Below are 26,215 nucleotides of genomic sequence, written 5' to 3'. Positions count from 1 at the left end.
AAAGTGTCCCATCTCAGCTGTGTCCTGGGGATGTGTTCATTTCACAGCCGCCTGCCCAGGGCAGGAGGCAAGGCAGGGATGGCTCATTCAGAAGGAAGCGTGGCCTTTCCCTTCAGCCCCTCCTCTCGCTTGCCTTGTCCTTGAGTACTCCTTATTCCCAGCTGCTATCTGGCAGCATGGTCCTATCATCAGGTGCCGTCCTTCAGGCCGGCTATAAAGGCGCGCTGGGATGCGGCGTGCTCCTGGAGGCAGCCCTGCTCCTGTGCCATGCTGCGGGCCACCGTCAAACTGTGCTGCGGCATCGCCCATGACCACCTCCGCCGCCTGCCTGGTAAGCACCGCTCATCTCCTCTCCGACCTCAGGAAAAACAGGCAGAAAAGAGCGTCCTAAAGGAGATGCTAAGTCTGCATCTGATGGGCATCCCCTTGGGAGGTGCTCCCTTGGAAATGTCACATCTATGCATCTATTTTCCTTCTGCGTTGTATCATGCATAGGCTAGTCTTGGTCTTCGCTGTAAATGAACTTCAAGAAGAGATGCAGGGCACCACGGCATCTTCCTCGCACACTCCATGCTCACCAAAGCCTGTGCGTCTCTCTCCTAGGCTTGAAGATAACAGCCGTTGCGGTAATACAGAAGGATGTGAGAGGGCTGGTGGTAAGAGGATCCCATTGCCTGCCTTCCAAAATTCCTCATTATATTCAGAGGCAGATGGGGAAGGAGACAGGTAAGCTCAGCCCAGGCGCTTGGGTACTACATTTTCTGGCCCTACTCACAACCCCCTTGCAACACATGATGGAGACCATATGATTTGACCCATATTTTGGGGGACAGAGTTAATTGTCTTCTCACTGCTGGGCTGGTCTCCAGCCCTCTGGTAGCTTAAAAGCATTCCCTGTACTGATGGCAAACTGGGTTAGTGGGGAGACGCTGAGATTCCGGGAAGGTAAATTGCATTGGCTCACCGTACAGGCAGCCAAAGCTTTCAGCAGAGGTTACAAGCATTTATCAGTGTTTTGTTGCATGTCTGCTGTGTCTCTAGTTCCACCACTTACCTAAAGACTTGAAAATTGGCAAATTCATCTGCTTTTTAGAAGTGTGGCTTGGTCCAAAGGCTGCCTATGCAATGTTAATAATACCCAAGCAACGTGCAATTTGTACCACAGTCTTACTGGGAATTGATTTGGAAAGCAATTTCAAAAAGCTTTCCAAGCGGTCAGGACAGACACAGTGAATGAATGCCGGGGATGCTCCTGACAGCAAGGTTTTCTGCACCAAGCCATCCCCCAGCCCAAGAGGCGACCAGTTGCGTGGGGGAAATGGCAGTGTAAGAGCTGAGATTTTGGGTCAGCAAAACCCTCTGCTCCAGCTCCATTTGCAATTCTGTACCCACAGCCACATGCACAGGCAAAGCCAGGGGGGCTTTTCACATTGCTCTGCCTTGCTCCTGCAGCTGCCTGCTGCGAGCCTGCTGGAGACGTCAGCCCCAGCCAGTTCTCCAGCATGGACCTCTCCTACATCACCCAGGGAGAAACGGCCCTGCAGCGAGCGCTGAGCATCCTGCAGCAGCACACCAGCTGGCAGGCAGAAACGAAGCTGGTAAAGCCCGGCCGCCTCTTGCCTTTACTGCTTCATGCCAGAAAAGCTCTCAGGAGGAGAAATGAGCCTGCGGAGGGGGGATTTGTTTCTCTTATTCCTCCTGCTTGAAGGGAAACCGTGAGCACAGGAGATGTGCCATGCAAAAGCATGCACAGCAAAGAGGGTTTCCAAGCAAGCCTTTGTTAAGCACATTCACAAGCAAATCTGCAAAGTAAATAGCAGAAAAAGCTTGGAAGGGGAAACTCAGATAATCACGTTCCTGGGGAAAGCCACGAGCATTTCTGCAGAAAAACCCAACAGATTGCGACTTTGTTGTTATTTACGGTGTTTGTTCATTAAGCTGTTTGCTGAATTGCTTAATTTAGCTAGAAAGGAGCTTAAAATAAAAAAAGGCAACCATAGTAGCATGATTTAGATATAATAGCTTTCGACTGTACACCAAACGGTGATTAAAAAGAGGACTGGGATGATTTATTGGCAAGGCATTTCAGTGCGTAGCCAGTGCCTCTTGGGGTGTTTTTGGGCAAGAGGTTGATACAGGCTCTCTGCTCTCCCAGGACACCGGGGCTGCCGTGTCCAGCACCACCCTCCCCGGGCTGGGCAAGGTGTTTCGGGCAGAGGTGGTCCTGGCCGTGCCAGTGGCACGGCTGTACCAGGAGCTGTTTGAGAAGATCGAGCAAATGCCCCAGTGGAACCTGACCCTCAGCCAGGTGAAGGTAAGGTGAGGAGGGATGGCATAAGATAAGGTGAGAAGGGACAGGCAGCAAGCGATGCCATCGCAGGCAGACGGTCTGAGGTTTTGCATCACCAGGGTTGCTAGCATCCAAAAAAATCATATTTATCGAGCCTTTTAAGATGGCTGAAGGATTAAAGCTAATTCCACACTCCTGCAAGAGCAGCATATCACCCCAGGGAGAGAAGATGTGCTTTACCAGTGAGGCACTGAGAAACGTGTTGTTTCCAAGCTCTCTCTTCCACACGGTGCCTGCTCACAGAGGTTTTTCCACGCTGAGGGACTCTGACATTGCTCAGACTTTAATGTCAGGGGAGAAGCTGTTCAAGGGAATCAGCTCAAAAAAAGAGGCCAAACCAAACATACCACGCTGCGAGGGGCACCCCCAGGAAGCTTATGTATTATCTTAGGCTTCTTTTGAGTATTTGCCTTATTTCTCAGCTCCCAAATCACACCATATCCCTAAGCAAGCTGCCAGCCTCAGAAAGCCTCCCCTAGCTCACCTGGGCTGGCTCAGATGCTACCCAGTCTCTGCTTATTTATTGCTACCACTTCCCTGTCCCTTCAGAAAAAGAAATAGCATAGAGAGGGTCCCATCCCAGATAAAAAAGACTGCAAAAATCACGCACTTTCCCCCTTAATAGCCTGCAGGGGATTAGGATTTAATTATCACCAGGTGCCAGCCCCAAGCTCCCACCTTGCTGCTGCTTCTGCTCATGCTGCTACCCCACACTTCTGTCCCCAAGGTGGCTTAACGTCCCCTGGGCAGGAGTAAGGGGGTGACGGGGATGTCCCTGGAGGGGCAGCCACAAGGAGCCTAATCCCTGTGGCGCTCCTTGCTCTGGTAGGTGCTGCAGCGCATTGGGACGGACACGCTGGTGACGCACGAAGTCACCGCTCCCAGCCCAGGCAACCTGGTGGGCCAGCGGGACTTCGTCAGCGTGCGGCACTGCGTGAGGAGAGAGACAGCTGTCTACCTGGTGGGAACCACCACCCACGTCGAGCCGCTGCCCTTGCAGGAAGGGTGCATCAGGTACAGCCCCCCCAAAGTGACCATCACGGGGTATCATTTCCCTGTGGGGGGAGACCACCACTGCAGCCATCATTTGCACCGGGCATGGCAAGGGAGACACACCAAGAGCTACCTCCCTGTTGTGTTTGCTCTGGGATCTCCTTACCCCATTTTTTCCCCATGGGGGGACCCTAACTGCCCGCTCCCTTGCCCACCGCAGGGCCGAGTCCCGGCTGAGCTGCATCGTCCTGCAGCCGCTGGCGGGGGACCCCAGCCGTACCCGCTTCACCTGGCTCCTCAGCATGGACCTGAAGGCAAGTGCCGCTGTGTTACTTGGGGTGGGACAGCAAGGGGTATGCATCCTGGCAGGCAAATGCACCTTCCTCCCCAGGATGGGCACCCCCAACTCTCTTTGACCCTGCAGAAGCAAATTGGGGGTGTTTTCTCTCTGGAAGGGCTGGATCCCCGCGTCTGTTGTTAACCATGTCCTGCCGCAGTCCCAAGCAGACTTCATCAAGCATCTCCACCGGCATCTCTCTGCTGCCACGTGCCCCTGAGCTGCGGGAGGATGGGCTCTGCCCAAGCATGAGGGACACAGCCTGAGCTGGAGACCCACTCCTGCCCCTGCTCGTTGCTGCTGCGTCCGAGGAGCTGCGGCCACCAGCGATGGGGTGAGGCATGCACCCACCGAGCAACCCCAAGCATAGAGGACACCCTGCACCCAGCACCGTGCTTCTGCTTCAGGGACGGAGTGCAGCATGTGCAAGCTGGGGCGACCAACACAGCACCAAGCCTTGCATTAGGGGTTGCCTAAAAACCCTTGCCCAAACCTCGCCCATGAGCAGCAATGGTAGCTGGTGTTTGGCATCACTCCTCCCCGCCGTGCACAGGGGAAGGGGGTGGCTGCTGAAATGCACCCCAACATTGGGCATTGCTGCCCACAGTGCCATTTATTCTGCAGCTTCAGCCCTGCCCTGGTTTCGTCACTCGTTATTTATTACCTGACCATGGCATCAGTTGTCAGTGCAAGCTCAGGGGCTCTTCTTGGCCTGAACCGGCAACAGATCTTTATTTATTTTGGAATGGCCAAGCTATACATTTTTGTGTGTGTATATATGTATATAGATATAGTTTTTTTCTCCTGCTATGCCAACAGTAGCAGGCACAGGCAGAACAAGTGTATGGCACTAAAGCCATGTCCCAGGCAGTCAGAAATGCGCTTTTCACCATCAGTTCTATTGACTTGGGGTACTGCAACGTGAAAGGGGATGGCAAGGCAAGTGAGAAAGCAGCTAATGCAGACAGGCAGCAGCAGGGTCGGACTCAGCCCCACGACCCTGTAATGCAGCATCATGCCCTTGGGGACCATGCATCCAGGGAGCTTGTCACTGCAGACCTGCAGCATGATAAACTCCCCAGCGGGTTTTGTCCTAGGAGGATCCCCGGGAGATGACCAGTCACCCCACACTCACAGCCCTTTGCAGCAGCAGGGATGGCCAGTCCAGTGATCCCGACATTATTCTGCACCCTGGAAACGAGCACATTGTGCCATAAAGCTGCTGCCAACCGCAGCTAGAAACAAGCCTTGCAAGAGTAAGGCTGAGCAGCTGGGTGTCATGAAATGTTATTACAGCCATCGCAAGGTGCTTGTAATTTAGACATCGTGCTTTTAATTTATACATGCGTGGGTTTTGCTGAGTCTTTGTCTTATTTAAGGCGGGGGGGAGCGGCTAGGTTGAAATAAAGAGGTGGTGGCTTGCTGCGTGAAATCCATTTCAACAACCACACACAGGTCACACTCACACACTCATCCCCCAAATAAGTCAACAGAAAGAGACTTTGATGTGTAATTTTTTTTTTTACATTATGTTAGAGTTCAAAAAAAAAAAAAGAAAAAAGAGAACCCAACAGAATTAATAAATATTAAAAGTTAAAAAGCTCTGAATCTCATATGTACAAAACTTTATACATCATCATAACACTGGACAAGGTTATATCACAGGAATGATTTTGGGCGTCCGCCCGGCCCAGGAGGGCACGGGGGACCAGACGCACCCTCTCCTCCCGGAGACAGGACCAAATCCCTGCTGGGAGCTGGGACATTGCATCGCTACATCCCCACACCACAGCTTTCCATGCACTGTGGCATCTGTACTGTGAGAAGCAACCCAACCTCAGCCTGCCCGAGGCGCTTCTTGCGTGGAATAAATACCCCAGTGCTAGGTCCCGGCCCTGCAGCATCACCACCCCAGAGCATCCACGTGGGGTGGTGGTGGTGGGGTTATCGCACCCTGCTTTAAATAATCGCACCCACCTCTCTCGGCAGGAGGTGGGGGTTAGCACCTGCAGCACAGCCACCTTGCCCCAAAGCCCCCCCAGGGACCCTGGCTGCGGGGTGCAAGGGGGCTGGGCCAGTCCTGAGCCACAGCTCTCCTCTGAGGTATAGCAAGGAACCACTGCAAATATTCCCAATGCAATAAAGCATTAATGCCCAGGGCAGCACTGAAGGGAGGGGTGCAGCTGAGAATCTGGGAGGAAGGAGTGAGCATGCATGCACGCACGCACTTATACTGAGCCCTGGAGATATTAGAGCCCATTTTTGAGGGGGGGAAGGTTTTGTTTTTATTCAGTGCCTCCAAGGCTATGGGGCAGGGGGCTGAACACTCGAGAAAACCTTGCTTCGGGCAGGGAAAGGCGAAGCAAGCTCAGTCCTGCCCCAAGCCAGCCCAGGGCTATCCCAGCAGCAGCAGAGGGCTGCAGCACAGCCAGAACTGGCACCAGCCCTCCCACCCCGTGCCGCCGGGGAGAGATGCTCCTTGAAGAGTAAACGAAGCGTTATCTTTGGCACAATAAATAAATGCTGGCACTCCCAAAGAGGGCAGTGCTGGTGGATACGCTGGCAAGAGGCATGGCGATGGTGTCAGCAGTCCGAGGGATGAATCCCACCCTGGTACACCCCCAGCATCTCATCAATCCTGTGGGTGCCAATACCTGCACACCCTGGACCTGGGCACCCCGCTGCAGCATTTTGTAGGCATCCCTCTGTCTGTCCGCTCCCATGAGGTGTGCCAGTTGCTTGGCTCAGACAGATGTGTGGCTTTGTTCCATCTTTCATGAAGCCCACTTAATGCCAAAGGGCAGCACCTGGGAGGCAGGGTCCTCCAGCCTCAGGTGCTTTTAAGAGTAGTTAAATAAATGCTCATCCAGCCTTGACTCAGAGGCGATCCAGGGGCAGAAGGGTGCACAAGCTGCCATCTTAACATCTCTTCAGCCTTTTTTGTACCATTGGGTAACTCCAGGGGAGCGTTGCAGAGGGAGTCCAATGCTTAAAACATCAGGAACGCACAGAGGTCTCCATTTCAATTAAAGCCCGTACCTCAACCTCTCCCCTGCTGCAAGCCACGCCAGACTAGCAAAGGCTGAGGGGAGCCTGCACACTGACATGACCTCCTCTGAGATGCCCCGACCTCAAGTTTCTTGTGGCCACACGAGTGCTATTGATGCAGCGCTCCGCCCCTGTGCCGACAGCACTGAAAGCACCAGGCTCAAACACCAGCATGCCCTAAAACCCGCGGGCTCCCAGTGCATGCCGAGCACCCCCAGCTGCCTCGCCAGCAAGCCCCAGACAGCTGAAGATCTTACCAAACACTGCCCCTAGAGATGCCCCATCCTGCTCCTCGGATGGCCAGGGAAGCAGCACCATCGGGGCCAGTGGATGCACCCACGCCATGCACGCGCTCCCGAGAGATCCCGCTTTGTGATGCCAAACTGGTCTATCCATCAAGCCTTGCCTTTCTCGGACTCTACCTCTCTGGCCCCAAAACCTCATCCCTACCTGCACTCATCCCCCACGGGAGCCCACCTTCCCCCTGCCACTGCACCTGGAGGTGCTGGATGCCCTCAGTTGGGAGGCTGCACACCCCTAAGCACCAAAACCATGGCAGCCCCCTTGGGGACACCCCTCGGGGACACAGCAGGCCACCTGACCCCGCTTTGGGGAGATTTTGAGGACTGTAACTCCTCCAGGCAGATCCTGTGCCTGGAGCCGGCCTGATACCAAGCAAGCTGCACGCAGCCCTAGGCTCCTAAAGTGCTGTGCATATGTTGAGTACTTGGCACAATATTTTTTAATGCTGTTAATCACCCCCCTTTCATGCCCTCCCATGCGACAAAAAAGACACAGATTAATCTTCCTCTGTCCTTTCTTTGCAACTGCCCCTAAAATCCACTCCCAGCTTCCCAGTCATCCCCATTTTGATGCCCCATAGGCACTGGGTACAAGGGTACAGGGATCGGGCTGGTGTCCTGGGCAGGCTGGGCATCAGTATCAGCTCCAGGCTGGCTAAGGGCAGTATTGGTTAAAAAGCCACCGCCAGGTGACAGGCATTTTTTACACGTATTTTTGATCTTTGACCTTGTTCTTATTGCTCATGTTAGAGTTGCTGGGACCATCTCCTGCCTATCCTACAATGCAGGACAGAAGCTGGTCTATGGTTTTCACGCTCCATCTTGCCCCAGACGTGTTTCCCTAACTCTCTACCCCAACGGGGACAGCCCAGGGCAGCAGTTAGGGTATTTCCCAACATTTCCCCCCCACTACCTCACCACCTCCCTCTAGTTGCTCCCCCAGCTTCCCAGCAGCCTCCCATTGCTACCCCCAAGCTCCAAGCACCGGGGCTGAACCAACGAGCCAGGACCCTCCTCTCCAGCACATCTTGTGTTGCTGCTTGGGGCAGGGGGAAGGAAAAAACAACATTAAAGCCCCCCCCCCCATCTTTTTAGCACCTTGGAAGGAAGCGGCCCATCATGGGTTTCCTGCAGCCAAGCCGCTGTTGCTTTTTTTTGCTCCTTTTCACCTTTTTTCCGTGGCGCTGTCAAAAAAAATCATGCCACAGCTGGGAGGGCGGGGGAGATCATAAGAAAAAAGTGTTTTTCCCAGGAATTTCTGGGTGAGCCGGGTTGCGGCTCAAAACCGGCAGCACCACCTGTGAAAACCATCGCTGGAAGTGGGGAGAGAGAGAAAAAGAGAAGGAGGAAGAGAGGGAGGGAGGCGAAAGGCTTCCCCTGCCCCACAGCGAGGTGATCCCGAGCGGGTTACCTGGCTGCCTGGCCCCTGCCCGGCTCACTCGGGGCTGGCAGCCCCCCGGGGAAAGCATCACTGCCGGGCATCCCTCCGCCAGCAGCTGGCCCGGCCCAAGGAGCCAGGGTGGGGTCCCCACCAGATTCGCCCTGGGCAGGGGCAGTGGGGCGGGGGGAGAGTGGCAGAGCGGGGCTGGGAGCGGCAGTCCCCAGGGGAGCGCTGGGGCTGGTGGTGGGGGGCGAGCCGGTGGCAGAGGAGGCTTTCTTGCCACAGGATTCACAGCAGAGCTTGTTGTAGCCGGGGATGGAGCAGTAGCGGGCCAGGACCTCCATCTGGCAGAAGATGGACTTGTCCCCGAGGCAAGGCTCCCCTGGACAGGGACAGAGCAGCGTCAGACAGTGCGAAGGACGAGGGCGGCATTAGGCTCCCACCCCTGCACCTTCCCGATGGACCCAAAGGATGTGGGGTGCCCCCCTTGCAGGGTGCTACCAAACCAACGATTGCTCTCTGCCCCAGGGCAGCAATTTTGGCAATGTTTGTATGGGAAGGGAGGTGAGGGAGTTGGAAAACAAAGCCAAAACGCTCGAAGTTTCTGTGCACCAGAATAAAAACAGAGAGCAAGGGATGCTCTGAACCAGCATCTTAAATCAGATCATGATGCAGCTTGCCCCAGGTAGGAAGCACCCTAAGCAACCCCTTGCTTGGAGCAAGGGACAAAAGCCAGAAGCCATCTCCCCGCTTGGGTAAACACGGGAGGCTGAAAAAAGTTCACAGTAAAAAGGAACTAACACTTTTTTAAAAAGTAAAAGGAACTTACGCCTCAATGGCATAAAATCCAGGAGTCAAAAGGAGTGCAACACGGTGCCCAGCCAAAGGCAGTGGCAACTGCAAGATCCCAGACTCCACCAGATGGCAACCGAGCAGCAGGCTTTGCAGAGCAGCAGCCAGCAAGCAGCAGCAGAGGGTACAACCCTCCAAAACCGCTGCTGGATGTTCATCCTCCCTCCGAGCTGCAGAAGCCCTCGGGAGGGTTATCCCGGGAAGCGCCATCCTTACCCAAGCAGGGATACTTACTGGAGGAGATCTTGCTAACGGGGTTTTTGGCCCCATCCTGGGGCACCTGCTGCCCCTTGGGCGTGCTGTGGTCACCGGCGTCGGTGCTGGTGGTGATGCTGGAGAGCTTCCCTGCGGAGAGAGTGCCACGATGCCCAGTCACCAAGGGAGGTTGGGGGCACACCTTAGGAGGGGGTTTTGGTGGGGGATTTTTTTGTTTTAAGGCATCTCCTTAAAAACGAGGTCCCTTGGGGAGCACCCGGTTGGCCCAGCACTTAAGCCACCCAAAAAACCCCCAAAACAAACTCCAGGATGCCCATCTCCATCATACCCTCAGCTCATCGCATCCCCCAACTGCCAGAAAACCCAAAGCCATCTACAGCAAATATCAGGGCCAAGATCAGGAAAGCGCAGTATTTTGGCTGGCATTTAACCCTTTCTCTGCCAGCATCAGGGGCGTTCAACACGACCTGCTTTGCTGGCATCCCCCTGAAGCCGAGATGGGCTGGAGGCATGCAAGAGGGTTGGTCCCTGCCAGCGTGCCCCCCGCCAGGTGCCACCACCTACTCCTCCTCTCACCCGGGCAGAGGGCCACATGGCAGCTCTGGACGGTCTCCGGCTTGTCGCCCTCGCAGCGCCCGCCGCTCTCGCTGCCTTTGCAAACCACCTGCCGCTGCTGGACACCTTCCCCGCAGCTCGCCGAGCACTGTGCCCAGACAGACAGATGTCGGTGGGGGGGGGAGCCGGCACACCCCGACAGCCACCCCGGAGGAGTATTTGCAGATGACAATGCCTTGGGTGGATATTGCTTGCTAATAAGGGCTTTTCCTCCCCCCTCTCCAGCAACCCCATCCCGTTCTCCACCAGGATGCTAGTCCCTAATTTTGTTTCCCCACAAACCTCAATGAAAACATCGCTGGCTCTTGTACCCTTATCTCCATCCCTATGAGACCAGCCTGCTCTATAAGCACCTGGCCTTCACATCCAGCCCCTATGCCCCTCCGCCAGACACTGCCATGCAGCCGGGGGGCTTCCTCCCGCCCCAGCTCACCTCCGACCAGGCGCCTGTCCTCCACTGTGCAGGGCAGGGCAGGCGGCTGCAGGGCCGGCGCGTCTCGGGCCGCTGCCCGGGGCAGTACTTGGTGTGCAGGGAGCGGTTGGTGCCGTCCTGCAGGCGCTGCACGCACTGCACCGCCCGCGCCTGCACCCCCAGCTTGCCGCAGGACTTGCTGCAGGCGCCCCACTCTTCGGCCACCCAGCTGCCGGGGGGGAAGACGGACACGGCGAAGGCGTTAGAGGCGATGCCCGTGCTGGGAAGCGGCTGGCGCACTCCGAACGCAGCCCCAGATACCCCCCCAGAGGGGATGAGAGCACCTCAGGCCGGCCGGGGAGGACTTACACTGGCTGGGAGCACTCCTGCAGGTTACAGCGCCGCCGGATCGGCTTCGGCTTCTTGCTATTGTCGCAGAAGTTTCTATGCACCATCCGGTTGTCGCTTTTCCGCCGGCAGCCGTACTTGGTGTACTGTATGCCTGGGGGGGCAGAGCATGGGTGGTGAGGCAATGGGTGTGGGGGTCCCACCGGCTCCCCGCCCATTCCCCTCCTGCATCCCTGCCGGGACGCATGCTCTCAGGTGTCACTGCTCAGGTGGGACCCCAGCAGTGATTCACCCAGGCTTGCAGAGGATGCTCATGTGGGTGCCAGACCCCCCCAGCCTTCTGGGGTCACCCAGGCTGCCGTGGGCACACGCAGAGCAGGACGAAGCAGACTCAGCCTTCCCCCCTCCCTCCCACAAGCTGCTCTCCCAAAAACCCAGGTCAAGACATCAGAGTTTCCTGGGGGAGACACAGCCACAAGCACTTAGCGAGCTACCCGTTTGGCTTTATTTCTCCAGATGGGGGTTAAAGAGCAGCACATCACAAGCCCAGCCAAAGCACTGCTATAATGTGCCAAATACGCTGTGCTTGCTTGGGAGCAGACCAGACTGGGGCTAAGCCAGCCTCAACCATGACCTGCCTGCTGCCCTGCCAGGAGCCCTGCTGCAGCAAGGTCCGGGGAGCCAGTGAGAGCTCGCTTTCCAGCTCTGCAAGTCCTAAAATCTTCCTGCTGCGAGCTGGACAGCGCAAGGTGAAAGCACGAAGTCTTCATCATTTGAGGGTCAGGTAGGTTGGAAGTGACCTTGGAGGTCTCTGGTCCAGGACCTGCTCAGAGCAGGGCCAGTTTTCAAGTCAGACCCCACTGGACATATCAAGGCAAGGCTTTCATCAGCAAACCCCTGACACCAGCATGCAGGCACACGTGCTTCCTCCCAGAACGAAAAATCCAGCAATAACTCTGCCAGGAGCTCACGTGTGCTATCTGCCCTCCATCACAGCACCTCCCAGTGTGTCCACACCTATTTCCATGCAAGCTTTAGGAGCAGTCATCTGCAAAATCACTACTCCTTGGCTCAAACTGGGCTAAAAACAGCCAACAAATTAAAAACTCATAGCAGATACAAGGATAGACAGACAAAGGTATGCACACACGATTGCATAAGCCTGTTTTCATAAGAAACCTGGCTAAAATACTCACCTAAACTGCTCTGCAATAATGGTTTTTAACACTCATGTTCCCATGTAGTAGATCCCTCAAATTACAGAGATGCAAAGAACATGTGTATGGATTTGGAGAAGAAAGCCAGGCCTCCAAGCAGTACCAGGTCTAAAGCCTTGCCGTGTGTGATCTTGAGGAGAAACACTTTAAAACAGCATCTGCATGTTTCCAAGCCAGAGACGCCCCAAAGGGCTCATGCACTGCCTAACGTACCCAAGCATCCTCCCAAGCATGCCCTGTAGGCTGCTATGAAGGGAAAGTTACCTCCTCCGCAAGCCTTGGAGCACTGAGACCAGCTCTTGAGGGCCCACTCATAGGAATCCATCTCCTCAAGCAGGACATTGTTGTTTCCGATCATGGGCAGCAGGTCTTCGTGGATGATGTACCGATACATCAGGCTGCTCCTCGCCTCCTCCTCCTGAGGGATGACCTGCAGGCAGAGAGAGGACAATCGGAGAGGGAGAAGGAGAGGAAGGAGGGATGCCATGGGAGAGGGAAGGGAAGAGGAGGCCAAAGAAAAAAGAAGTTAACAATGACCACATGGTATGGTACACACAAGAGTAGGAGAAACAAACGCCGTTACTACCTCCAACGTGATTAGGTGGGCTCTGAACAGAGTCTACCCTTCGGGAACGTACCACTCCAGTTGTGGAGAAAAACGCTGCCCAAACATCCCAACCCCAGCACTGGGCCACATTCCCCTGGCCTCTCCTCTGACCTGCAGGACCACAGTCTACATCCAAAGCCAGCGCTGGCCACAGGGATGGATGGGAGTCCAGACCTACCCTTCCCTGGGTGCCCAGGGAACCCAGTCCCGAACTCCCCCAAATACCAGTGTAACTGAGACGTGGAGTCATAAGCAATTGCTGCACAGAGCAAAATACAGTTGGACTCAAAGGCAAGCAGCCGAGCAATGCGTCATTATGCCATTCTTGCACACAGCTCATTGCCCCTTGTTTTTGGCTAGCTCGTTTCCCTGGTTTTAATGACATGCCCTACATCCTTTCTCTCCCAAAGTCCTTCCACCACCTCCTGCATCTCATCTCAGACCACCTTCCCTCTCTGTACCGCTGGGTGATGGTCGTCCCCAACACCCCCAGAGGATGTGTCAGCCAGGCTTACCAAAACGCTGATGGCCTCATGCAGAGGACCGCTGGTTTTCAGGCTCTCCTTGCCATGTTCAACAGTGTATTCCCACTCCAAGCCCATCTCAATGAACACTTGGCTTTTAGCTTCTTTGCCCTTGGCGTTAAGGATGAAGTTACCCGTGGCTTGATTCTTAACAGCTGGAGGAGAAAGGAGGTATTTCAATGTAATTTCCTCTGGTCACTGCCTTTGAAGGACTGGAATGACCCAAATAAGACCCTTTGGGTGGGAACTGTCAGAATAGGGCTGAGAAAGAGGTAGCAGGTGAAGGGAGAGGTGAACTACAGTGTACTCACCAATGCTGTGGGATGCCGGCTCCATCTCTTCTATCTGAAGGTGCCTCGCCCCAGCCGGAATCTCAAACATCTTCAAAACACCCGCTGAAAGGGAGGGAGGAAGGATGAAAGAAAGAGAAAGAGCACATTTGCTCCAACCAGACACACACCCGCTCACACCCACATGTGAATCCAGCTGACCCTGACCGAACACGCTCCCAAACCCGTCCAGCCCGCTCACCCGGCTGCTTGGGGGTCTTGGCCAGCGTGCCCTTCACCGTCCGGCAGTGGGAGTTGTCCCCCCCGCAGACCCCGCATTTGTCGTCCTGCTTCAGGGAGCCGACCTCCTTGTCACAGCCAACGTGCTGTCACCAGTGGGGAAAGAGAAGACAAGCATGGGGTTACGTCCCTGCGGCCCCACAGCCCATCGCTCCACCATCCCCATAGCCCTTTGCTGCACACGGGGTGGGTCCCCGGGCTAAAACACGCGTCCCCAAGGGATAGTGGGTCAAGGGGATGCACAAGCTCTCTCCTGGACAGGCAAAGGACAGGGACAGTCGTGCAGCAGCCGCCAGCTCCTCACCACGCACTCGCCCCGGACACAGATGCTGTAGGGGTCTCGGTAGCTGCACCGGGTACCATCGTGAACAACCTGATTCATGAACACCACATCCCCCGTTCCCTCAGACTGGCAGATCAGCTCACACTTCTGAGCATCTGCAGCAAAATAAAAAGTAAAGGGGAAAAAGCGGGGAGAAAAAAAAAGGGTTTGCAGAAATAGATTAGGGTGATTGAAAATAGAAACCCATCTCAGCTTGTACCCCTGAGCACAGCCAGGTTTCCAAAGCCCAGGCTATTCATGTGCCTTATTTTGCCACGTCCATTTGCTGCTCAAGAGCCTGCACTTTTGCCCAGCACACTCAGGAAATTAAGAGGAAGCAACTGGACTGGACACTCTACGTGACACTGAAATGCAAGACGCTTGGCTGCATGTATGAGGAATGCCAGGCCAGGCAGGCAGAGCTGGCTCCCATCCCAGCCCAAAGCAGCACCCTTCACACTGCGGCTCCGGGAGCGAGCAGACAGCGTGGTCACCCCACCATCTCCAAGGAAAACAAGTCCTCTGCATGCCAAAGCACACAGAGAGCAGAGATAAAACTTTTAAAGTAGCACAAACGGATTTATCTCTGGCTACCATTACAAGGAGCTCTCCTCTTACTAACGCAGCAGGAGGAGCAGGGAGAGGTTTCAAGATGGGCTCATCTTCTCAGCCCACCTCTGCTGTGCTTTGAGACAGCAGAAACCAGAGCAATGTCTGGGTTTCTCTACGTGACACCTGAGAACAAGCAGAAGAGATTGATTTTAAGGACCTAGCTGCTTGATGCTGGCTTGTTGCGCTCTAGTTCCCAGCTCAGGAGCTTTTCACAACCCAACATCTGTGCAGCTGGCACAGTCCCCATCCCATGGTGTCAGCCACCAGCATGGCTTCCTCTGGGAGGGAAGACAATTTGGCTACTGCTCCTTTGCTAGGACCTGTCACCACTCACCATCATGATGCTCATAGGGAAGCCAGGCGTGTTTGCTGTTCTGGTGGGTGTAATAGGAGTTGCGCTTGGAGCACTGCTGGGCACGGAAATCCTGGTAGGGCCCCGGGCACTCCTCGGCGTTGCACACTTGGTACTCGTAGGTGGCTCCTGGGCAGTGGCGCCCACCGTACGCTGGGCTGGAAAATAAAGCAGGTGGGTTAAAAGAGTACTGGGGGGGATGCTGTTCAAGTGCAATGCAGCTCAGTGCCCAAATGCATGGCACAGTCCAGGCAGGAGCAGATGTCCCCATCCCTGCCAACTGAGCACACAAGGGGAAGAGCAAGGAACCTCTGGCTCTCAGCCACTTCCAGCTTTACCCCCGCTAAAAGGAGGGAGCCAGAGGCCAAACATACGGCGGGTTGTCGCAGCTCCGGCTGCGCGAGCGCACGCCTCCCCCGCAGGTCCTGGAGCACGAGCTGAACTTGGACCAGGAGCTCCAGCTGCCATCCTGGCTGTAGGGTTGCTCCGACGTCTTCCAGATGCAGTGACCCTTGAAGCACCACTGGAAGGGAGGAGAAAGAGGGGTGAGGTCTATGCCTGTCTCTTCCAAAGCGCTGGGCACCAGTAAAGAGAGCTCTCCTACACCCACAGCACTTCAAAAATGGCTCGCAGTTTGCAAAGCACAGGACGAAGGTGCTCTTCATCATGCCCTCAGGCACATCCCTCCCATAGGAAGCAGGACCAGGACCAGTCCCTGGGCATGCGACAGCAGGCCTGCCCTCCAGGCTAGTTTGGGGACGAGCGAGCTGCATCATTTCATGACCGACCCAGGAGCACAAGCAGCCCGCAGCTTTGCTCCAAGAGCCCAGCACAGCTCCGCGGATGGGACTCGCAGCAGAAAATGCAGCAAAGTAGCAGGGATAAGCAGGGCAGGCTCCCAACAAATCCATGCTTTGGATCAGGTACAAAGAGCCTGCAGCTGCATAAACCTGCTCAAAAACTCGTGCAAAAACCTGCTGAAGGCACAAGCCTGGGGCATGCAAAGATCCCTCTGCAAAACAAATCCCTTTGATTTTCTTTCCCTAACACCAAATTTTTGAGTTCCTGGACTGGTTTTCTCTCTCCAGGCAAACTGCCTCTCCCTACCCATGCAGATAACTCGGGCAGGCACTGAATTACACCTGGGTCCAGGACTGGATCAGCCCTGGGGATGTCTCCCTGCTGGCACAGGGGGGATGAACCCAAACTTTTGCAAGGAGCACAGCAGCAAGCTGCTGGGCATTTTGGTAAATGAAATCCAGAGCTCCGCACTTCTTCCCAGGCACGCAAGCAACGCCTGGCATGAAGCTGCAGTGTCACCCCATGGGCACCCAGACCCAGAGTTTAACTCCAGCCCTGGGGAAAAGCCCAGCCTGTACCCATCATGGGCCTGAAGGAAGGACCTCCCAGTCCAGATGTTGCAGTCCTCTGGAGCCATGTGCCAGCACAACGTGTAACACATCCATACACAATTCAGAAAGCCTCCTTTTGGAAGCTTTTGGCAAACCGTCATTCAAGCACTCGAGGAGGCAGCGTTTTCAGCGAGATTGCTGGGATTTATATGGAAACGTAGCAAAAGTTGTTGGATACTTTACGCCCATCTGTTCTCCGGCAAAGAACCACCCAAAAACTACATGGGCCAGGAGCTTTTCCAATGTATCCACACCTTCATACTGTGATAACAGGCATGCTAAAAGAGCCTAAAGTAAAAGCCTGATGACATCATGAGGTTGGCTGTGCAATGATGTCATCGCTCTTTTGCCAGGTGACAAAACAATTCCTGCTTCTCTGCAGAAGCAGGCCGATCAGAAGAAAAACAAAGACCTCATCTGAGCACAAACAGGAAAATAAGGAGTAACACCAGCTAAAAACCAGGCACCCACCGACTGCTGCCCTCGAGGGTGTCCCCGTCCCCTCCCAAGGGAGGATCAGGCAGGACCAGCCCCTACCTTGCCTGGAGAGCACTCAGTCCCATCCAAGGGTGGTCCCTTCTTGGTCTTGCAGAAGTAGGGGTTGTCTGGGTGGCTGCACCACAGCTGCTTGCAGGGGTCGAAGGTGCGGAACTGGGGAGCACAGAGGAGCTGGGCTGGGATGGCAACGGGGAGCCCCAGCGGGCTCGTGGCACACCTCCTCGCCCCCACAGCGCCTGGCTGGGGGTCCGGGGGGGGCAATACGGGCATGCAACCTGTATTGGCTCCATACTCACCGCCGTGCACGTTTTGTAGCCCACGCCAAAGTCAAAGCGGCACTGCTCGTCCATGGAGTAGTTAATGCCTGGCAGCTCGGGTAACACGGGCCACTGGTGCTCAAAGGGGTCATCCAGGAGGCAGTCGTAGGAGCTGCAGAGATGCAGGGCAGAGGCAAAGCGGAGTCAGACGCGGAGGATTTCCCTCCTTCACCCCTTCCCTCACCTCCAGCCCTCTCTCCAGATTCAGATATGGAGAAATGTGAATTCTCTTGGCGCTGACGCTAACTACCCACCGCTGGAAAACACGCTTTCAGCAAAAAACAACTGCACGGATGTATTGGGTTTGCTTGGCAAGGTTTTGGTAGCAGAGGGGCCTGCAGGGGTGGCTTCTGTGAGAAGCTGTTAGGAGCTTCCCCCATGTCCGATAGAGCCAGTGCCAGCCGGCTCCAAGACGGACCTGCTGCTGGCCAAGGCTGAGCCCATCAGCGACGGTGGTAATGCCTCTGGGATAACGTATTTAAGAAGGGGAAAAAGTTGCTGTGCAACAGCAACAGCAGCTGGAGAGAGGAGTGAGAGAAACAACTCTGCAGACACCAAGGTCAGTGAAGAAGGAGGGGGAGGAGGTGCTCCAGGACCCGGAGCAGAGATTCCCCTGCAGCCCCTGGTGAAGACCATGGTGAGGCAGGCTGTCCCCTGCAGCCCATGGAGGCCCACGGTGGAGCAGATATCCACCTGCAGCCCATGGAGGACCCCATGCTGGAGCAGGTGGATGCCCAAAGGAGGCTGTGACCCCATGGGAAGCCCATGCTGGAGCAGGCTCCTGGCAGGACCTGTGAACCCATGGAGAGAGGAGCCCACGCTGGAGCAGATTTGCTGGCAGGACTTGTGACCCCATGGGGGACCCACGCTGGAGCAGTCTGTTCCTGAAGGACTGCACCCCACGGAAGGAACCCACACTGGAGCAGTTCGTGAAGAACTGCAGCCCGTGGGAAGGACTCATGTTGGACAAGTTCGTGGAGAACTGTCTCCTGTGGGAGGGACCCCACGCTGGAGGAGGGGGAGAGTGTGAGGCGTCTGCCCCCTGAGGAGGGAGGAGCGTCAGAGACAACGTGTGAGGGACTGACTGCAACCCCCATTCCCCATCCCCCTGCGCTGCTTGGGGGGAGGAGGTAGAGAATTTGGGAGTGAAGTTGAGCCCGGGAAGAAGGGAGAGGTGGGGGGGAAGGTGTTTTTAAGATTTAGGTTTTATTTCTCATTATCCTATTCTGATTTGATTGGCAATAAATGAAACTATTTCCCCAAATCGAGTCTGTTTTGCCCGTGACAGTAATTGGTGAGTGATGTCTCTTTGTCCTTACCTCGACCCACAAGCCTTTCGTTATATTTTCTCTCCCCTGCGCAGCTGAGGAGGGGAGTGATAGAGTGGCTTTGGTGGGCACCTGGCATCCAGCCAGGGTCAACCTGCCTCAGCAGAGTCCCCCAAAGACAAGCATCCCTCCCCTACCTGCAGCTCCCTAGGGGACAGAGCACCCTGGCACTAGTGGGTACCACCACTGTCACCTGCGACTCTTCTTGGCCTCAACGCACAGAAAGCTGCTGGCCTGTTTCTACACCTTTTTTTTATGCAGCACACAACATTTTTATAGCCTAAATGATAAACCACACAGGCTGCCTAAAGTAAATGGCAAAAAAATATTTGAGATCTGGATCTGGGCTCCACTAGCAGAGATCTTCTACAAACTATTGCTCTGTTGACATCTGCAGCTTTTATCAGGCTCCTATTTGCCTCCAGCCTCCACAGCCCAAAACCAGTTCAGACTCATGCAAGGAACCAAAGCTGTTAGTAGAACAAAAAGGGAAAATAACCTCCCAAGCATCTGTTTTTGCTGTTCTGGTCAAAACAAGCAATCCCAACAACAGGGACCTGTCCACTGCTTGCTGCATGCAGGAGCTGCTGGGTGCAAAATGCAGGCAGTCACACCATCTGAAGGGAGAACATCCCATCTTGGTTAAAATTGACTTACTGAATGTAGCGGTTGAGCTCCTGCTTGCTGCAGCGGGACCAGTGGTAGCGGTGGAAGGCAGCCTGGACCAGTGGTGCCATGATGCTCCCCATGCTAGTCTCATCGGCACAGCGGTTGCCCTGGCCATCGTGCTCCATGCCTAACCTGGTGGGAAAAGCCAGTGTAAAGTCAGGTTCCTGAGGGATTTACACCAGCCCATTCATGCTGCGGTGGTGAGCACGCCTGCACCAGCAGAAAGTCCCTTTTGCAAAGAAAGGGGCACCACCACGCTTGTCCCCCTGCCGAAGGGGACAGCCAGCTCTGTCCCCATGACTCACACGTGGCCGGTCTCGTGGGCGACAACAAATGCCGAAGAGAAGCCATCTTCGTGGTTGAGGGTGCAGCTGCGCAGTGGGTGGCACATCCCTGTCACCGGCGCATAGCCTGGGGCAAGAGAGAAGGGAAGGAGAAAGGAAGAGAGGAGACAGAAAACCTTTGAGAGAGGGGGGGGAAATGAAAAATTAAAAAAAAAACCCAACAAAAAAACCCGCAGCCTCGCTTCACTGCAACAGGAGGAGAAAACGAAGAGGAAGGCGCTGAAGAGGAGGAGCTGCCCAGGTCACTTGGACGGCAGCCCAGGGACTTGCTCACCAGTACAACCATCCCAGCTGCCAGTGCCAAAAGCAGGCTGAGGTTACGCCGAGGCTCACTACCATCCCTCTGCCCTCGTGCCAACGCACCTGGGCCAGCGAGAGGGCAGCAAAGGGACCCATGGGTGCTTTATCCGTGTCAGTGACCACCACCTCCCAGCCCAGAAATGGCATCCCCCACATTCTTTATTGAAAAAATAAAGAAGAAAGGAAGAGAGAACGAAAGGTGTGAGGTGTCCCCCAGAGCCCCACCAAAAATACAGCCTTGCTCACCACAGGCTATGGGGGACCCCTGCCATGCACCCACACATGCACCCGCACCAGCCCCAGGCACAGGGGTACCCCCTGCCAGACAGAGCCAGGGAGGACCATGCACCTCCCCAGCCCCCAGCCCTCGATCAAGTGCAGTGCAGTGGGGCAGCCGTGGGCAGGGAAGCCTTCCCCCCACCCATTCAGCAATGCGTCATCTTGATTTTGGTTTATTTTCCTTTTTTTTCCCTCACATTTCTGCCCAATTCAATTAATTCCTTGGCACCTTCCAGAATTTACTTTCCAAATTTTTTTTAATATATATATATTTTTTAAAAGACTGACCCTTTTTGGCATCAAGGGAAAGGAAGTTAGTGAAGGAAGGACTTAAAGAGGAAAAAGCAGGGCAGGACCATGCTGGATAACTCTGCCCTGGGGATAGGGATGCTCCAAGAGGAAAGCTCAATGAACCAAGAGGGAGGCTGAGCTGCAGCAGGAAAGGGGTGTTGATGAGCTGAGGGTGGATGCACACCCCTACACCTGCCCTCCTGCACACACCCCATCCAAAAAATGGGATCCACAGAGCCAACGTGCCACCGTACTCATGGGCCACTTGCTCACACCAATCCAGCGCCTGGGGAACAACTTGTGACTAGTTGCCCTGGAAGAGGGTGGAGAGGAAAGATGCGATTGCACTCAGCTCCGTTCCTAAGCTGAACGAGCAGGTGGGTCCCGGCACCATGCAGCTGGCCAAGGACAAGAGATTAAAGCAAAAAATAAAAGGTTTCCTACGGTTCTGCTCTAAAGTCAACAGTAATTGACTGTGTGGTGGCACAAAGCGGATCAGATGCCTGACAGGACAAGGGGCAGGTTGCTGCTGCACCGTCAGATGCCCCGACATTACTATCACCCCAGGCAGAAGGCAAAACCAAGGGGGTGTGGGGCAAGCATTTCCCTCAATATTGCTATTTATCAGCCTAGTGGAGACTTTGCAGGGTGTCCACCTGCACTGGAACTTCTAAAGGATACTTCTCTCATCATAATAATTTAATTTTTCAAAACAAGCCCAGACACAAACCTTTGAAGGGCTCACTCACATGGTATTTTGTGGGAAGCAATGGATGCATTTTTGCCTATGCTCCAAGTGAAGGAGAAGTCAGGTGAACGCAAGCTGCCAAGCAAAAAGCCCTTGATTCTCATTACATGCAGAGCGAGTTCGCTTCTGCCTGCAAAGGACCACATAACCTCAGAGAAACCTCTGCAATGACAACGATCTTCTCAGGGTTTTATTTATAAATACACTCGGAGTTTACAAATACACTCAGGGTTTTATTTACTGGGGGAAGCATTTGTTTTTCATCTTCCCCACATTCAAGTGGGCAACAAGACTTACTCCAATGAACAAATAAACTAAAACACCTTAAGAAAGAGAGAGGAGAAATGACATGCTCAATGGGCACTGCAGTCAAAAGGAAAGCAAAAGGTAACAGGCCAAACTAAGAGCTTGAGAGAGAGAATCAGATAATTGGGTTTAACCATACAGTAATGAGTCAAATCCCAGATAAATCACTTTAAAAGATTCCCCCCCACACCCCCTATGAAACTTTTCACAAGAAAGGGCAAAGATGTGGAAAGTTTTCTGTACAAGGGGAGAGCAAATATATTTTGTCTAATATGAAAATGGGACACATTCCCAACCAAAGAGGCTCTGGATGTCTGGACGGGACATGGGACAAAGGTGGATGCTCTGGAAGGCAGACATTGGTCTCATAATTAAGACCCCAGTGAGAACTGAAGGGTGCTCCACAGGAGAACAATGGTGAGAAGTAACTACCTGGAAAATACTTAATTGGTAAAGACTAGATTAGCCTGCAGACACATACATAGGAGAAGTGGCATGTCCTCACCATACCGGCAAGACACCAGCCAGTCTCTTGCTTCCTCCAAATGCACTTTATTCTTCTCTATGGACATTTCCTACCTGCTTTCAGCCTCTCTGACCTTCTACATGGACCACCAGCCTGCTCAAAGGCCAACCGTGGGTGACTTACAGGGCAACAAATTAAATCTAAGCAAAAGCATCCTTCAGCCTGGGCCAGAAAGCCCTCCGTGCCTGCCCGCTGCAGAGGAACATGGCACTCTCTTCTGGTTTAGACAGGGCTTCAGCAGCAGCAATTAATAATTTACAACCCATCTGTCCACTGCCAAGATGCATTTCTCTCTGAAGGGCAGGGGTTTATTTGCAACCACGTGCGAGGGCAGCGTAGCTCAGCTGTCCCTCCTGGCCCTTCCCCTTCGTGCCTTCCAGCTTCCCTTGATTTCCAAAGCAACAATTGCATCAGCTTTCCAAAATTTCTCCACGTTGGCCATGACTGCTCCCATCCTCATCAAGAGATGCCATGAGCAGGGCTGTTGCCAGGACTGAGAAGTTTTGTAAACCTCCTTAGGGCTTGGCTTGGACCTGCAACAGAGAAGAGCTATGCCACAAGACTGCAACACTTTGCAAGGACTTGCATCCAGTGCCGCGCTAGACCAGATGCTGGTCTGGTTTACTGGCTAAGGGGAGGTGACAAAACACAGGGGGAGGTATGAGCCGTGTCTGGTGGGGATGTGGTGATGGAGCATGGTTGGCTTGCTGGCATGGAAATAGCCTGGGCTAAGAGGACTGCACGGGTTAACGAGTCAGATTCAGCCCCATCTCCATTGCTAATAGGGCACACAACTGTAAGGAATGATGAGGCATCAAGCTAAGCATGGGCTTGACATTTAGGCTCCATTCCCAGGTCCCTGTAACTTGGAGGACTTCATCCTCAAAGGCTTGTTCATTTAGGCTGCAGGGTCTTTGGGGCAGGACCACCTCTGCCTTCAGCTCAGCTTCAGGGTACATACGAGCAGGGCAGATGCTTCCCAACTGGCACATTCATCCTGCAGCAGCGGCTAAAGAAGCCAGCAGGTATTTGCCATCACCTCAGCAAGCCGCTTAGATACCACCAGTGAACATACGCCATGAGCAAGTATTGGAGGTGCCACGGTCTGGTCCTTCGTTGCATATAGCCCTGAGCTGAAAAGGGATGATATGGAGCTAAAACAACATCTTTTTGAGGAAAAGAGGCAAGAGTAAGCAAAGTGTTACTATTCCAGCAGCCCAACAAGAGGGCAGTTCCCAATGGGTGAGAAGCACCCACACGTTGTGCCATGCAACACAGCCAGGCAAGGACACGGCAGCCATGGGGACTCCCACAGAAAGCAAACGTCCATCCCGGACATGTGTGAAGAGCAGGGCGCCAGATTCACAGGGAAAAGGGGAAGGAGCTGGAACGAGCATCCCTACAGCAGGGCTACTGCATCAATCTCACGACTCCTTCCCACCAAAGGGGAGCCCAGCCAGTCTCCCCCTTCTGCCGACATGCCAAAAAAGGTCCTCTCACCAATGCCTTTGGACACAGTCACTTTGCCAGGAAGGGTCTAGAAAAACGAAACAAAACCTGGTATTTCACCCACACTGCCATGTGACTCTGGACAAGGTGCCCAAGGGAGGTCAACGGCTCAGCAGGGAGGCTGTTGGCACAACCCAAGCTCTGCTCTTTGATGGCCAACAGCAGGTTCAAGAGGGCTTCCAGATGGATGTCTTCTGTGGTTCATCCCCTGCTGCAGGAATAACCTTTTCACGGAGGTAATCAAGGCGAGGACAGGACTCCTTCTCCATCTCTCCTTCCTCCCACACACATCAGAAGGACTCTTGCTACAAATCAGTGTGACATTACCAGCACGTTCGTGGCATCAAAGGGAGCCTCCTGATGGGAAATTCAGATCTTGCCACCAGTGTGGGAAGGAGGAGGTGGCAATTTGGAGGTAGTGGGCTCAGGAGAACTGGAAGAAGTCACTTTTCATGATGCCACCAAAGTATCCGTGTTTCTAATGAAGCTGTGAAATGCCAGAAGCTTTTCCTGCAAATTTTGTTAATTTTTTGCCTAGGTCTCTAACTTCTCAGACCACATCAGCACAGCTTCTACACCAAGAGGGTGAGAGGACTATTGCCATTGCTCCTTCCGACCTCCTCTTTGGCCCAGGGTTTACTCAATGCTCCCATGTCCAGTTCTAAGAAGGCCAAGAAACCAACCCATGTAAACCCAGGTTTTAAAGGTCCTCCAGAGGACAGAAAGTACTGACTGGCCTCATGAAGCTCCCTGTTGTATTCTATCTTTTTTATGTTACTTTTAAACTGTTTAGGGCACTTGGGGACAAGGGGAGGATTGGTGCATGAAACCAAAGCAGGGGCAAAATGAATAAAGTTGATGTTTTTATCCATTCAGGTTGATGCTCTGGATTAATTCTGTCTTTCTTCTATTTCACATTAAAAAAAAATACCAATTTTTATAACCTTTTTCTGGACCTTGCTGGCCAAGAAACAGACGGTGTTTGCAAGAAATCCTCTCCCCTCGCTGGCTTTCCCCCAGCAAACTGCACATACCTGATCGAGATAAATACAGTACCTTGCATACCTGCGGGACCAAAATCTTGCCTGGTGAGGAATACAGCATGGTCATGGTACTCAGTGTGCTCCGGGTCGGAGCGCTGCTGCGAGTGAGCCCAGCGGCAGACCTGCTCCAAGCTCCGAGATGGGTTCCCTCGCTCTATCAGGCTGACTGACTGGGTAAAGAATAAAAAAAAAAAAAAAAGGAAAAAAAAAGGGTAAGTTAGTGGGGGAGAAGGAGCCTACCAAGAGTTTTGGGGTCGGAAAGACTCCTAAGCAGTGCTTCTCCATTAGAAGCAACAACATCCCGCTTTGCATCTGCAAAGCATCTTGCACCTTTTTTTATTTAAAAACAGCAAGGAAATAATTCCCACAAATGGTTGTGGTCTGGTACAGGAGGGTGTATGACCCTCTTCAGTCACACAAGTGCTCGAGGCAGCAGTAGATAAAAGAGGAGAGTGGCTGGGAAGCAAAGAGGATTTGGATTCCCAGCTCCTGCACGGGCTCCTCGTTGAGACATCGCAAGATGCTGATGCTCAGCAATGAGCAGAGCAATGCTCCCCTGTAAAACCTGACCCACAGAGATCGAAACCCCAATAGGAAATAGGCGGAGGTGTCCAGGACTGTTTACAGCAGTCACCTTGTCCTTCATCTTTTTTTTGTTCAAGACTAGCATTTTGCAAAATTATGCTCTATAAAATAAATTATGCTCTCAGGTAGGTACCTGCTGAGCTGCAACAGTGGGAAGAAAGGTAAGAAATATTGCCCTTCCCCTGGCCCTTAAGCGGAAGCCACAGAGGTTTTATCCTACAAAGTGAGAGGTGGGAGACAAGAAGCCACAGGACTCCTCACTCAGGAAGCATGAGATCTAAACAGTGGTGAGCTGAGATCTCACCTCGATTCAAACACCGGCTCATCCCTGGGTCTCTAGGAGGCATTGGGTTTCTGCCCGCCAAGCAGATTTCTGTTACAAGCAGGGCTTTTTTCCAAGACCTAATGGGGCTTATTTGTGGACCACACACAGACATCACCGTGTTGAGTCATGATTACCCTTCCTATAACGCTTCATGTAGGATAGGGGCTTGCCGCACAAAGTAGAGCAAATCACATTGTTTTAAAGAAAATCTTTTGGCTGCCACGCTCAAACGAGCCTTAAAAAATAAATGCAACCTGAGAAACTGCATGAAACCTTCCCATACTTTTTCTGTCCATGCCCAAGCCACCCGAGAGCTGCAGGAGAGCCAGTGAAGCCTTCCAGGGCTGCTGAGTCAAGGCTGGGATACAGGAGATCCTAGCCTTGTCTTCTCTTCACTAATATCCAGCTCCTGGCAATTTAGGAAGCCACCTTTGTCTCATCACCTGCTGCCACCCTAGAGCTTCTCAGGAAGGCCTCTCGTGGTTTTTCCCACACCCCAGAGCAAGCAGATGAAGGCTGATCACAGCCACCTGCCATCTCCCCAAGGACTCCCTCTTTGCCCTGGGGCTGGACGGTTATGGGGCTCTCCAGACCTTCAGGCCCCAAAAACCAGCCAGATGAGGGTTCAAATTCATCCCTGCTCAGCACAGTTGTCACTTGGACTTCAATGGCTGACCT

The 26,215-nt window shown here is 53.8% G+C and overlaps 2 protein-coding genes across 8 annotated transcripts in view; one reads left to right on the top strand and one right to left on the bottom strand.

Annotated features, from left to right (window-relative positions):
• The first annotated feature begins 267 nt into the window (after positions 1 to 267).
• LOC140655634 (steroidogenic acute regulatory protein, mitochondrial-like) lies at positions 268 to 3,900 on the top strand. The gene is made up of 7 exons (XM_072870372.1): positions 268 to 331; positions 604 to 726; positions 1,453 to 1,598; positions 2,156 to 2,314; positions 3,180 to 3,364; positions 3,564 to 3,657; positions 3,799 to 3,900. Exons 1-7 carry the CDS (start codon positions 268 to 270, stop codon positions 3,898 to 3,900), a joined length of 873 nt encoding a protein of 290 aa, XP_072726473.1.
• Positions 3,901 to 5,228: 1,328 nt separating this feature from the next.
• The window catches only part of ADAMTS14 (ADAM metallopeptidase with thrombospondin type 1 motif 14), a 38,697-nt gene continuing 17,710 nt past the window's right edge, over positions 5,229 to 26,215 (bottom strand). For 2 of the 7 annotated variants that reach the window (XM_072870240.1, XM_072870246.1), the window contains 16 exons: positions 24,641 to 24,797; positions 19,587 to 19,692; positions 19,270 to 19,413; positions 17,264 to 17,396; positions 17,007 to 17,120; positions 15,432 to 15,580; positions 15,040 to 15,215; positions 14,076 to 14,209; positions 13,734 to 13,857; positions 13,514 to 13,597; positions 13,194 to 13,357; positions 12,336 to 12,501; positions 10,876 to 11,008; positions 10,528 to 10,735; positions 9,498 to 9,608; positions 5,229 to 8,793 (listed from right to left, as the gene is read on the bottom strand). In XM_072870240.1, the coding sequence (XP_072726341.1) occupies positions 8,257 to 8,793; positions 9,498 to 9,608; positions 10,528 to 10,735; positions 10,876 to 11,008; positions 12,336 to 12,501; positions 13,194 to 13,357; positions 13,514 to 13,597; positions 13,734 to 13,857; positions 14,076 to 14,209; positions 15,040 to 15,215; positions 15,432 to 15,580; positions 17,007 to 17,120; positions 17,264 to 17,396; positions 19,270 to 19,413; positions 19,587 to 19,692; positions 24,641 to 24,797 (2,640 nt within the window). In that variant the 3' untranslated portion in view covers positions 5,229 to 8,256. Of the gene's footprint in view, positions 8,794 to 9,497; positions 9,609 to 10,055; positions 10,183 to 10,527; positions 10,736 to 10,875; positions 11,009 to 12,335; positions 12,502 to 13,193; positions 13,358 to 13,513; positions 13,598 to 13,733; positions 13,858 to 14,075; positions 14,210 to 15,039; positions 15,216 to 15,431; positions 15,581 to 17,006; positions 17,121 to 17,263; positions 17,397 to 19,269; positions 19,414 to 19,586; positions 19,693 to 24,640; positions 24,798 to 26,215 lie in introns of all 7 variants that reach the window. The other 5 variants (XM_072870242.1, XM_072870243.1, XM_072870244.1 and 2 more) reach the window with 5 other exon arrangements.

Source organism: Ciconia boyciana, chromosome 8 (assembly GCF_034638445.1).
Source record: "Ciconia boyciana chromosome 8, ASM3463844v1, whole genome shotgun sequence".
Lineage (NCBI taxonomy): Eukaryota > Metazoa > Chordata > Aves > Ciconiiformes > Ciconiidae > Ciconia > Ciconia boyciana.
This window is presented reverse-complemented; position numbering and strand designations above follow the sequence as displayed.